This window comes from Egretta garzetta, unplaced genomic scaffold (assembly GCF_000687185.1).
Source record: "Egretta garzetta isolate BGI_Z169 unplaced genomic scaffold, ASM68718v1 scaffold215, whole genome shotgun sequence".
Taxonomy (NCBI): Eukaryota; Metazoa; Chordata; class Aves; order Pelecaniformes; family Ardeidae; genus Egretta; species Egretta garzetta.
This window is the reverse complement of record NW_009259719.1, coordinates 1,649,644-1,661,991: the sequence shown is the minus strand read 5'-3', so window position 1 is coordinate 1,661,991 and position 12,348 is coordinate 1,649,644. Positions and strand designations below refer to the sequence as shown.

General features: G+C 50.2%; 1 protein-coding gene across 1 annotated transcript in view; it reads right to left on the bottom strand.

Moving 5' to 3' along the window:
* Positions 1-634: 634 nt before the first annotated feature.
* Positions 635-12,348, bottom strand: part of MCM2 (minichromosome maintenance complex component 2) — a 13,341-nt gene continuing 1,627 nt past the window's right edge. Inside the window, exons 2-16 of the mRNA XM_009639217.2 lie at positions 12,116-12,303; positions 11,371-11,546; positions 10,438-10,701; positions 9,207-9,426; positions 8,689-8,896; positions 8,064-8,198; positions 7,706-7,897; positions 6,126-6,219; positions 5,360-5,610; positions 4,985-5,111; positions 4,650-4,762; positions 4,277-4,519; positions 3,297-3,479; positions 2,210-2,365; positions 635-1,337 (exon numbers count right to left, since the gene is read on the bottom strand). Coding sequence (XP_009637512.1) covers positions 1,227-1,337; positions 2,210-2,365; positions 3,297-3,479; positions 4,277-4,519; positions 4,650-4,762; positions 4,985-5,111; positions 5,360-5,610; positions 6,126-6,219; positions 7,706-7,897; positions 8,064-8,198; positions 8,689-8,896; positions 9,207-9,426; positions 10,438-10,701; positions 11,371-11,546; positions 12,116-12,303 — 2,661 coding nt within the window. The 3' untranslated portion in view covers positions 635-1,226. The remainder of the gene's footprint in view (positions 1,338-2,209; positions 2,366-3,296; positions 3,480-4,276; positions 4,520-4,649; positions 4,763-4,984; positions 5,112-5,359; positions 5,611-6,125; positions 6,220-7,705; positions 7,898-8,063; positions 8,199-8,688; positions 8,897-9,206; positions 9,427-10,437; positions 10,702-11,370; positions 11,547-12,115; positions 12,304-12,348) is intronic.

The following is a 12,348-nucleotide window of genomic DNA, read 5'->3' as shown; positions in this document are numbered from 1 at the left end:
GCCACTGCAGGCAGGCCCTGGGCAGGAACTGCAGTGTTCATCATGCTGTCCTGTGGACAGCCATGCCCTGGCATCTATCCACAGTGAGGATGTGCAATAGCTAAGACCAGCATGGGCAGTTCCCACTAACTTGGAGACCAAACATAGGACGTGTTTGTACCCAAACCAGACCCCAGAAACTGCTTAGCAGCTGGTCCAGCATCCAGGTTGCTCACTTATGCTCTTCCTTCCCCCTGTCGTTGCAGAGGTTCCCGAAAGAGGAGGAAACACAAAAGTATTGAAGATCCAATGTATTCAAAACATACACAGTAAGAAACTTGCATGTGAACACTGAGCCCATCCTCTCCTCCCTGAACACCTCCAGCTCAGGGCTCCTCCACTACTACTCCCAAAACCAGCACCATGGGTACTTTACCCTCAATAGATGGGTGTGAGAGATGGTGTTCAGTTTAGGTGCCAGTACTTGATCCAGCCATAAATACATATCTGCTGGCAGCTGCACAGAGAGAACACCCAGTGAGGCAGAGGATGCTCCTTCCCTAAGGCTTCTGGACACTGCCCCAGTGAAGAAGCTTTCACTGCCCATACAGATCACCACTAATATTAAAAAGAGTTATGTTTTATTTCAGTTCTCATCTTCCTCTGCTCCTCCCCCTTACAGAAACCAAGCACAAGGTCAACCCGTGTGCACAGTTGGGGAAATGTCAAGTGTCAGGCACAAAGGCCTGGAGCAGAGAGGCCGGCTGGTTCATGGAGAGTTGAAAGCAGTCTCAATTATCACCCAGCAGGCTGCACAGTCACCAGAGACAGGAAAAGAGAATCCCTGAGGGTGCTTGCAATCCAAGGGGCGTGAGTAAGGCAGACAAATGCTTTTCAAATGCTCCCACTCTTGTCTCTCCTGCAGATGAGCCCCTAACAACTAGCGACAAACAAACAGCAAACATGCCATCTATGTGGCCAGCAATTCTCTCCCTGTTGTGCCTAGCTACCAGGCAAAACAGTGAACAAAGTTGCTAAACAGACTTGGCTGGGCATTTAACTACTTAATTCTGTTCTATTTACAAGGTCTTCAGCAGCTCAGCACTCCTTTAATCTGTAAGGCACAAAGCATGCAAGAGAATATGCGGCTTAGTCCCTCCGGATCATGATCTCTGTAGCGTTCCCGGGAGGGCTGCAAGATGGAGGTCTCATCTCACAGGAACATGTGGCAAACTCCACTGCCAGCCTCAGAACTGCTGGACAATCAGCTTCCGCTTCACATCCCGGCTGAACCTGTTCATCTTGAACACTTCACTGTCATAGAAGGCAGAGAGGTTGTGGATGTTGATCTGCCGAGCCTGGGAGGAAGAGGGAGGGGAGAGGTAAATGTTTATTTTAAAAAAATAAGAACCATGTGCTTTTCCACAGCAGAGGACGCAGAAAATTTGACAGTAAGCAATCTCTGCTCTGCTCAGCAGGAACCAGAACTGCAGTAGCAGGGGAGCCTGCAGGTCAGGAGGAAAGAGCATTGGCAAGAGCTGTGCTGAGCAGAGAGGATGCTGTCTCAGCATCTGCCTGCTCTCGGCTTGTCCTTTTACTTCCAACAGAGCTAGAACGTTAACTACTATCCAAAAGCCCCTAACACCTCAACCAGTGGGAAACAGTATTGCAGGAGACATCCGACTGGAGGCGGTCACACTGGCAGCACTGATCCAGAGCTCTGGACATACTTACTCTGCATATTTGATGCAAGGAGCAGAAAAGCAGCAAAACTGCTTTAGTGCCAAGCAAGGTCAATACTTTGCACAGAAAGGCAAAGTCAGGAGCACAGCCCCTGGACCAGGATGAGAATGCATTAAGGAGGAGTAGGGTGAGCCTCAGGAGGGATTGGGGAAGTTCATACAGAGATTTTTCTACTCATTGTGCAGGTGCCAGGGAACTCGCATTCTCATTCACCTGCAAAGCACCAGCCAAACTGCAGGATTTACCATTCCAACCCCAAAGCTTGATGGGGACGCATGAGAACTGAGGGGGAAGAATTGGCATTCTCAGGGAAGAGACAGAGCAGAGACAGATGAGACAGCCCCGATTCTGGGTTAAATTAACACCATTTTTTTCTGGTACCATAACTCAGGAAGGGAAGTTACAAGTCTGAGAACACCTCTGGTTCTGAGGCTGCAGAGAGAGCGGGAACCAACCCCAGAGAAGGCTTGTTATGGTAAACCCGTACCTTGTCCACCAGGTCCTTCTCTGGGACTTCTATGGTGTCTTGCTGGGCCCCATAGCGGTTTCTCTGGTACATCACCTGTTCTGCAACCAGTTGCTTCAGGATGAACAGCAGCAGCTCGTTGTTGTCTCGCTTGAATGAAAGGTAGCGGGAGAACGTCTGGGAGGAAAGATGAGATGAGCCAAGAGGGTGAGGAACCGAGTGATACACTGCAGTCTCCCGTGCCCAACACCAACCAACCCCCTCCTTCCACAGAGCACAAGGGGAACCGAATGACACCACTGTCACCTGTGCCCTTAGTGCCTCTTAAGGGACTTTGGCCTTGCCAAGCTGCCACCTGCACGTGCAGTCAAAACACAGACCTGTTACAGTCATGACACCCCTCTGCTGGCTGCTCTTATACCCATTAAAAATCTCTGGAGGGGCCCTGGAGCCTCTCGGGGGCTGGCAGTGCACTGCTGTGGAGGTGGGCTGCCCACAGAGGAAGCAGCCGTGGGAGAGCTGGCCCTGGGGAAGGCATAGAGCAGCTTCCCCTCAACCCAGGCTGCCCAGCAGACATTCACACTTGGCTGTCTGCTTGCAGCCAAAGGCCATGAGTCGCCCAGACTGAGGGCAGACACTTGTAGTGGATAAATGCCAGGCTGTGGCCAGCCAAGAGCTGTTCGGAGCCAGCCCCTGCCACTCAGAGAAAAGGGCAGACTGTGTACTAAAACACAGTGAGTGCTGCCCTGTGGTTAACTGTCCCCTGAGAAGCCCTAAAAAAACCATGAAAAAACTTAACTGCATGCTCAGACTCGATCACCTGGCAGCAGCAGCAGTGGAAGTCCTGTGCCAAAATAGCAGGGCCGAGGCTTGGGGTGAACTTCCTTCTTGGCCCCAACAAAAATATTGTCCCACCAGAGACTAATGAAGGGCAGTCACGTAGCAGTAGTCACTGCATTTACATGGATGGGCTCAGCACCTGACTCTGCTGGACAGACCCCTGCAGAGCCTAGAAATCTCATCCCACAGCCAGGGCAGTGCAGGAGGCTGCAGCTGAACCCACAGGGTCTAGGGTGCAGCTACAGCCCTCAGCTCATCTGGTGCCCACCTTGCGCATGCTCCGCATGACGCTGAACTTCTGCGTATCAATGAAGCTCTCCAGCATCACTCGGATGGCCATGTTAACGTCATCTTCCACCACATAGTCCCGCAGATGCATGCGGGCATGAGCCTCCGCCATCCGGATCATGGACTCGATGTGACGCACTGTGATGGGGATGCTGCCGGTTGCCTAAGAGGGGAGAGGAGGAGGCAACTCCTTACAGCGGGATAAGAAACATGGGGCAAGCTAGGTGGCTTCTGACCCAGAGCCTAGTTCACACAGTGGGGAGCTGCTCCTCGACCTTTGAGGACTCTCAGGCTAAGGAGGCTCTGCCCCCTGCTGGCATGTTCCGCACAGAGTGCTACAGGCTCCCCTGTTCCAACATTTTAATTCAGCAGGGTGCAAGGGGATGCTATGTGGGGTCCCTCTTTCCCATTGTTTAGTGCCTTTCCAGGAACAGCAATCCCGTTTCCTCCAGCAACTTTTAGGAGGAGTTAAAGAAACAAAAAGCCAATTAAAGAAGAAAAGATAAGTTTTGCCAAGCTCCAAAAATCTCCCTCTGACCCTACAAATACATTTTCCACTTGGAGAGGACGAAAAGAGCCTGAGAGATCCCACGGGCAAGAGGGAAGGACACTTCTACACAGAATAGCTCCCTGTAATGTACCAGGAACATATAGGTCTGAGTGAATGCAAACATCTCCTGTGAGCCTGCCAGACTGGGTGACAATAAGAGGACTTTGCCATGGCAGGCACTAGTACATGTGTCCGGTCCATCAGTCCACAGATCACCAACAGGCAAGACTCTGCATTTAGATGAGGAATCATCTGTTCAGCAGACACTGCAGAATCTGCCTGTCTCACGAAACAGTGGCACAGACTTTTGTGACAGGAATGGCAAGAATGTGTCAACATATGCTGGAGCGGTCTCAGGCTGATTTGCAGTCTAGATACACACTTCTTCCCCCTTTCCTCAGTATTCTCACCATAGACTCTTTCCTGAGGTCACTGTACATCCGGGCCACCTTGTCCTGGTCCATCTGGTTGAGTTTGGGGTGGACCTTCTCTTTGGCATAGATAATGTATTTCCTCAGGATCTCCTGAGGAATGGGTTCAACGCCGTATGTGTTGGGAAGAATGACCTCATTGGCGTCCCCATTCACTGCCTCTTTGCTACCTGGGTGGTGCTTGACATGGCTGCCAACAACGAACCGGGCAAGCATTTCATCCTACAAGAAAGCAGTGGAGTAACAGACACTGAAGACACTCACTGGATAGCAAAACTCAGACAACTGCAGCTGAGCATCCCAGCAGCATCACAAGCCCAGCACAAGCTCAGATTCATAGCACAGCTTGTACCTGCACTGGGTCCACTGTGTCTCTCACCACACACAGGATATCAAATCGAGAGATGATGGGCTCCGTCAGGTCTACATTCTCCGAGAAAGTCAACGATGGGTCATATCGCCCACCTGCATCACAGAGACAAGACATCGAAGTCAAACCCAGCCTCTACGGCTGAGTCTCTGTAGCAAGCATAGACTTCCAGCACTTTACTGGGACTCTTCTGCTCACTTGACCTCTGCTCCAGACTGGAGGAACCAGGTAGAGGGAGGGGAAACTGCACCACAGTTCTCATGACTGCAGACTGATGTTGGAAGCCCAAGATGGTCCTATGGTCTCTCAGCACTTACCTATGGGATTGGCAGCAGCAATAACGGTGCAGCGGGCTTGCAAGGATGTGACAATGCCTGCTTTGGAGATGGAAATGCTTTGCTGTTCCATGGCTTCGTGAATACTGGTCCTATCCTGATCATTCATCTGTGAGAAAGCAAGAATGACTTAAACTGAATCTGTCTACACCCATTGCCCAACACACCAAGAGGAATCAGCTCCTGATGTTCTGAAAAGGTAGCAAAGCACTACGGACCAGCAAGGGCCTAAACAAACTGCAGGAACCTTGGTCAGCTAGGAGATGGTGCCACAAGTTATAGCATCTCCTCATTGCAGAGGTTACAGCCGGCCCCTCCACAGCTAATCCTTCCCACAGAGATGAAGCTGGGCCTCACCTTGTCAAATTCATCAATCAGGCAGACGCCTCTATCAGCCAGCACGAGAGCTCCTGCCTCCAAAGTCCACTCCTTGCTGACCGGGTGCCTCTGGACATAGGCTGTGAGGCCCACAGCAGAAGCACCCTGGCCAGTGGTAAAGATTGCTCTGCTAGACGCCTTCTCTATGTATTTAAGAAACTGTGATTTCGCAGTACCAGGGTCTCCGCACAAAAGCACGTTGATGTCTCCACGGACTTTGTGTTTGCCACCTACAACAGTAACAGGAGAGACACAGTGGCAGCTGAGTGCATGGCTTGATAGCAACCCTGCTCTGAACACCACAAAGCTGATGGGAAGGCAAACAGTAGGCCACTTTATAGGGAAGTTGAGGAAAAAAGAAAGTCAGCTTTGGAGGTGGTCACACATGTAAAACAGCATTTCTAACCTTGCTGAACACATCCTTCTAAGAAGGAGATAACAACAAATCAGGGCACCAAAAGGTCAAACCTCTGAAGGGGCATCAAACACGACCTCCTAGAGGAGGAAGGGTAAAAACTTGCCCAGGTTTGCAGCAGGAGCTGTTTTCAGTCTTAGTGCTTCTACTCTCACACCAGAGTTTTCAGCATGATAAAAGCAGCCACTTCTGTCACAGATACCCCTCAGGCTGTTACCTCATCTGTCACCAAGGCACACAGACAACTCTAACCAGTCTCATTGCAACAGCACAGACAAACCCAGATCCATTTGCCTTCAGCTGAGTGAAGCAGCCCCAAGTGACACTCACCTGGGTTTTTAGGCTCTCCACCAAAGAGAGCTAAAGCCAAGCCCCTCTTGATATCTTCATGCCCATAAATAGATGGGGCAATGCTGGCAAAGATCTGAAAGGAAAACCAGAAGAGTTGTCCAGGGAACACCATTTCCCATTCTGGGCAGAATTTGGCATGAGAATTGGCAAGGGGCCATTATCTACAGTTACCCTGACAACACTGCTGTCTTTGAAGAGTTGTATTATCGATGGTGAGGGGGCTTTTTCAAAGGTTACTACCATCCCAGAGTACCCTAAAGGTGCTTCACAAAAGCGGGGGCATGGCAGATTGTGCAGTCTGGTGCTGGAAGCTGCTGCCACTGCCTCCACACTCCTGTTATACACAAAGCACACTGCAGTGGCTGTTATCAGTTGCTGCAAAGCTAGAGACCTTGGTTTGAGACTTTCTCACTGCACACAAATTGTCATTATGGTGAAATAGTATGAACAACATGGTCAAATATTATGGCTTAGTTTCTCAGGGGTATTCTGATACTAGCCTGATGCTGGAGACTACTGATGCTAAACCAGTCCTAGCTCAGCTGAAGCTGCTCCACCCAGTGGGAACAGCAGTCCACATAAAAACACCCTGACCAAGGCAACAGAGTGAAATCACCCTATTACAGAGCTTAAACCTGACCCAGGCGAGGTTGAACATGCACCAATGCAGGAGCTTTGTTCTTTTAAGTATTCTGTTCAAGTCTTAACACAGAGGGAAGCAAAGCAAAGCAAAAAGATCTCTACCACAGCTTAAGCTAAGTAATAACATCCCCTTACGAGGATTGGGGATGCAAGCGTTGGCCCCTCAGAACACTTCCCCCACTTTGCTTTCAAGATACAGGGAGAGAAAACAATCATCAGATGTAAGGAGTGTCTCAGTGTCTCTCACACATCTTCCAGCCCTGTTGTGAAGTGGAAGGCTCAGAGAAGGAAGGGAAGAAACAGAAAAATTTGACCCCCAAAAGTACAAGGAAAGTTTTTTATTTACTTCCCTTCTATAACTCACTATCAACAGCTCTCTGAGAGCTACTCATTCAGAGGGACATGCACCAATGCAGGAGCTTTGTTCTTTTAAGTATTCTGTTCAAGTCTTAACACAGAGGGAAGCAAAGCAAAGCAAAAAGATCTCTACCACAGCTTAAGCTAAGTAATAACATCCCCTTACGAGGATTGGGGATGCAAGCGTTGGCCCCTCAGAACACTTCCCCCACTTTGCTTTCAAGATACAGGGAGAGAAAACAATCATCAGATGTAAGGAGTGTCTCAGTGTCTCTCACACATCTTCCAGCCCTGTTGTGAAGTGGAAGGCTCAGAGAAGGAAGGGAAGAAACAGAAAAATTTGACCCCCAAAAGTACAAGGAAAGTTTTTTATTTACTTCCCTTCTATAACTCACTATCAACAGCTCTCTGAGAGCTACTCATTCAGAGGTACCATTCAGAGGGAACTGGGACTTCTAGAAGTTTCCTTAACCACTGTTCAGCCAGCTGACACCTTTCATTGCTTTCTGATCCAGCTGCCAGGTGATGGCAAGCTATCAACAGGAAAAGAAGGGACTCACCTTCTCCCCAATTTGCTCATCCTTGGACAGACCCACAATCACTTTCACATCTTCATCAGTCAGTTCTCCAACAGCCAGCTTGTTGTCCTTCTTGGCAATGTGGTTGGCCAGGATCACAGTCGCAAACACTGGGAACCCATTGGCAGTGTTCAAGGAGCCGTCATAGTTGTTGTGGTAGATCCCTGTTAGTTCCTGGGAACCAGGAGACAATATGTCAGTGCTTGCACAGTACAAAACAGCCTCCTCTCCATTTTAAGAGTCTCACAAGTAGCTGCCCAAATGCATCTGAGGACAATCCCTCTCCACATCCTCACAGATGTCCCTATGATGTCATTGCCAGAGTTTAAAATGTACTCACAATCTCATCCCCAGGCTTGCAGCTGTCAACCAGATCTGCGAGGAGAATGGCATCCTTGGAGCGAGGCAGCCTGCCGGCAGCTACCTTCCCAGGGCTCTCCTGGATTTTGATGCGTTGATAGTTCTGATAGACTGTCTGCAGCAACAAAATAAAAGTTACCCCGCAAGTCTGACAGGCGTCAGCTCGGCTGGTGGTTTTCAAAAGGCACCTCACCAGAGAAGGTCCATTCAAATATTTACTATACTTTGGTTAAAAAAAAACTAGGGGCATGGGAAGATGGAGGTTGCAAGGAGCGATTCCAGGGTGTGATAGACAGCAATGGGGACAGGAAAGCACACTGCCACGGCTCACCACTGTGTTTCAGCCACCACAGTGTTTGTCCACCCAAATACTGGGACCAGTTCCTGGGAGGAGGATGCTCCACTGGTGATGGGTAAAAATATCAAAGCAAAGAATGAAAGTCAGAAGCTCCACATCAGTGATTTTGCTATTGTCCTCTAGTTTCCTTAACTGGCACATCAGGGAATACCTAATTTGGGAAGGAGGAGAGGGAGGAACAGGCAGTACAGCAGCCTGGACAGGACAAGCAGACAGCCCCATCCAGGCAAGCAAGCACATCTCTTACCTCTTCCATGTTGATTTCAAAGGGGCCAAGAGACTGACACTCTGGACAGGAACCAGGTTTCACCTCCTGGTTCTGGGACTGGAAAAAGGGTCCCAGGATGAAGCTGCACTTGCTGCAGTTGTATTTGACCATGCTGAGCTGAGGCAGGACCCCTGTGCAACTTGTCACCACCCCACTGGTCCGGATCAGCTGATTCAAGTGCAGCTGCCTGAGGAAAGACAGAGATGCTAGATGCCTCCAGGGCACAGAAGGCAGAACACCCTACAGAAATATTCTTGCTACAAGGCACAACTCCCACAGGCCTACTACAAAACAGTTATCAGTAGGAGTTTTCTTGCAGGGTTTGTGTTTTACCTTTGGGGACATTAGAAGTTCATCCTTAATCTGACTCTTTTTCTGTAATAAGCTCAGTCATCCTGTTGGACTTATCCAGAGCTTTAGCTCGCAGACTAGTTCTCCTGAGCACCCCAAAGCCTGCTGCAGGCCTTACAGCCACTGCTGGTAATTCTGCTGCTCACCTGAGCGACCGCAACTCTTCCACCAGAGGGAGGTGGGAGATACGGACATGGATCTCCTGAGCAATACGATCATACTTGGGGTACATGGCCAACACCACTTCCTTGGCTGCTTCATCAAAGATCTTCAGCATTTCTGCTGGGGCCTCAGGCAGAAAGTAGGCAAGGACATGTTCCTGGGCTGCTAGATCCTCGTAGTTCACCACCAGACTCTCTCTGTTCTCTTAAAAAAAAGATGGGGTGAGTTTTATTTTCTACCTGCTCACTCCTCAAGGAGTCTGCAAAAGATAGCCAGAACAGACAAGCCTGTATCCTGATGCTGCAGTTTGCAGGTGTCTGTACCTTCCATGAAAAATGTTTAGAGGTCAAGAATTTGAAAATGGGCAGAAAACTCCTTTTGATTTATTTCTCTGACAAATTCTTCATCAGTACGAAGCTTATGACTGTTCCTCTCCAGTTCAGCACAGATACTTCCCAGGCTCAGTGATCCTGAGACTCAAAAGCCTCAGCCCAACACAACTCTCCCACAGACCTCCAGGAAGCAGAAGTTAATAGGAGAGACAACTGTGCTGAATGGCTGGCAAAACCTTCTGAGTCTTACATTCCTGGAAAGGGACAAGACAAATGCCTTTTATTTCCCAGCTGTATAACGCTAACCCTGATCCACTACTCCATCTTCGGGAGCTTCTGCCTCAATATAAAGAAGAAAGACAAACAACTGCCGTTACATGAGCTGTGCCTAGATGTGAAAATTTCTGCTTTTAAAATTTATCACTTTGCTTCTTCTGGCACTTCCTACTCAGAACACAAGGCTGCAACACTGACATGGTTTTCAAAGTCACAGGGTCTATTTGTGTCCCCTCGCTGGATAATCCAGTTTCCAGTGTGAGAAAGTAACCAGCACAAACAGCAAACAATTGTTGTCTCTTTCACATCGCAAGCTTGCAGACCACTGTCTGCTGCCCCGCATATTCTTTTGCTAGCATTTCTACGATACGAATATTAATGAGTAGCAGACGCCAGGGGCCTTCTAATTAGTCAGTCAGAATCAAAGAAGATAGTAGACATGTTTCCACTATTCATTTATCCCCATCAGCATCAGAGTTTGTTAAACTGCTGACTTAATGTCTGGGACAAACAGGGCAGGCAGAAAGAAATCCACCTATGTACTGGATCACTGCAAGGTACCATGGCCCACATAAAGAGCAGAGAGCCTCCAATCTCCCAGCCCTACCTTTGCACATGTCACTGATCCTCTCCTTGAAGACATTGTGCCCATGGCCATCCACATGGGTCTTCAAGAAGTTCTTGAAGCGGTGGTAGATCTCAAGCCTGGGAGCTGCCATGGAAACCCACTCCCTCACCGAATGCCCTTTCATGTCTTCCAGATTCTCAATGCTCTCAATCATGTCTTCATCCTCCTCTTCCATGCCATCGGCAGCTCGTTCTGCCAGCCGCCTCTTCCGTGAAGGACGGTCTTCGTCTTCATCGTCACTATCTAAGGGTTGGGAGGAAAAATTGTTGAAGAGCTGGGATTCCCATTCTAATCTTTGGATTAGTCACAGTTGGATCATACAGGCTGTGGAAGCAAAGGGGTTGGAGCCTTTGCTACAAACCAAGAGCCATCCCAGGCCCGGCCTAAATCCAGTTCTAGCCTGGCTCCTACATCTTCCACAACATAGCTAAAGACTTTACAGGGTTGAATAAGAAGATTTGTATGCAACAGCACACAGCCATGTCCATTAATGCACTGAGGGAGGAAGGCCAAGGAATGGGCTTCCAAGTGCATCAAAGGCCCTCCCATCCAGCCCACAAAACTCTGTAAGAACACCAACACCACCAAACTCCACAGCATATGCTTGGTAGAATCCCAAATCCTTGATACAGGCCCAGGATCCTGACTTTGTTTCAGCAGTGAACACACAACCGGAAAAACACACCAAAGGAGTTCCTAGGAACCCCAATTCAAAGGGATCATGCACTGGGGAGTCCAGCCAAGCCCACAGCCAGAGATTGCACTAAGAACCCAAATACAGCGGAGCTCCAGGGACCTGTCTCCTAATCTGAGGGTGAGAGTCCAGCTCCCCGACAAGGGCTGGGTTACAGTCAACCACATGGGCACCAGAAGCACACCCCCCCCGCCCCAGTACAGCTCATCTCCACCTACCGTAAAGCAGCCCCCTCCTCATGCGGCCCATGCCCTGCTCCAGCTCACGGTCTCGCTGCCTCATTACTCGCTCTGCGGCTTCCCGCTGGCTGGCAGTCAGCTCCTCCACATCTTCATCATCCAAGGCCAGGCCCTCTGCTTCATAGACATCCAGCTCGGGGATGGGGCGGTAGTCCCTAGCACACACACAGAGAATTGACTCAGGCCAGGCATTTCTCCAGCATTTCTCTGGCTAGTGCTGGGTAGGTGTCGGGACAGTTGTTCTGCAGCAAGACTGAACATGCTGAGCAGGAATTTTTGCCAAAGATGCCCTGCGGTACAGAGGGCTCCAGCCCCAGGGCTGCCAGCATTCAAGTCTTTGTATTGTAAAGTTCACCAGCTTGCTGGCGGGCCTGGCTGAGTTTTAAAAAAAAACTTAACCTTTATGCCTGCAGGAATAAGGAGTTGGGCTAGATGCACATCATGCATCCAGGGAGATGCTGGTTTACCCACACGGGATCACGATGGCACTTTGCTCCCAGCTTGCAATTTGCTCAGTTCTTCCAGGACCCAGATGACACCGTGCCCTGACCTTTCTCCACTGCCCAGCAGCTCTTCGGCCTGCTCACCCCAGCTACCCGGACAGCAGAGGGACCCCACCATGGCTGAGCCCCCTGCCATGCCGCTGGCAGCACTGATGTCCCATTAGCAAAACACCCTCCCCAGGCACACGACCCCAGAAGCTGGCTCCCACAGGGTTCCTTACCTTTCCATCCCTTCCCCGATGAGTTCTTCTCCTTCTTCCTCCTCTTCGGGGAGCCCCTCGGTCCCCAGGAGCCCTTCGGACTCATCCTCGAAGGGGGGCAGGTCCCGGCCGGGGCTGGACGTGAAGGCATCGCCCCGGCGTGAGCTGCGCACGGGGCTGGTGGCCGCCGCCTGCGACTCGGAGGAGTCCTGCGGGGCGGGAAGGAGAGGGGGAGGGGGGGGGGGCGGGGCGCC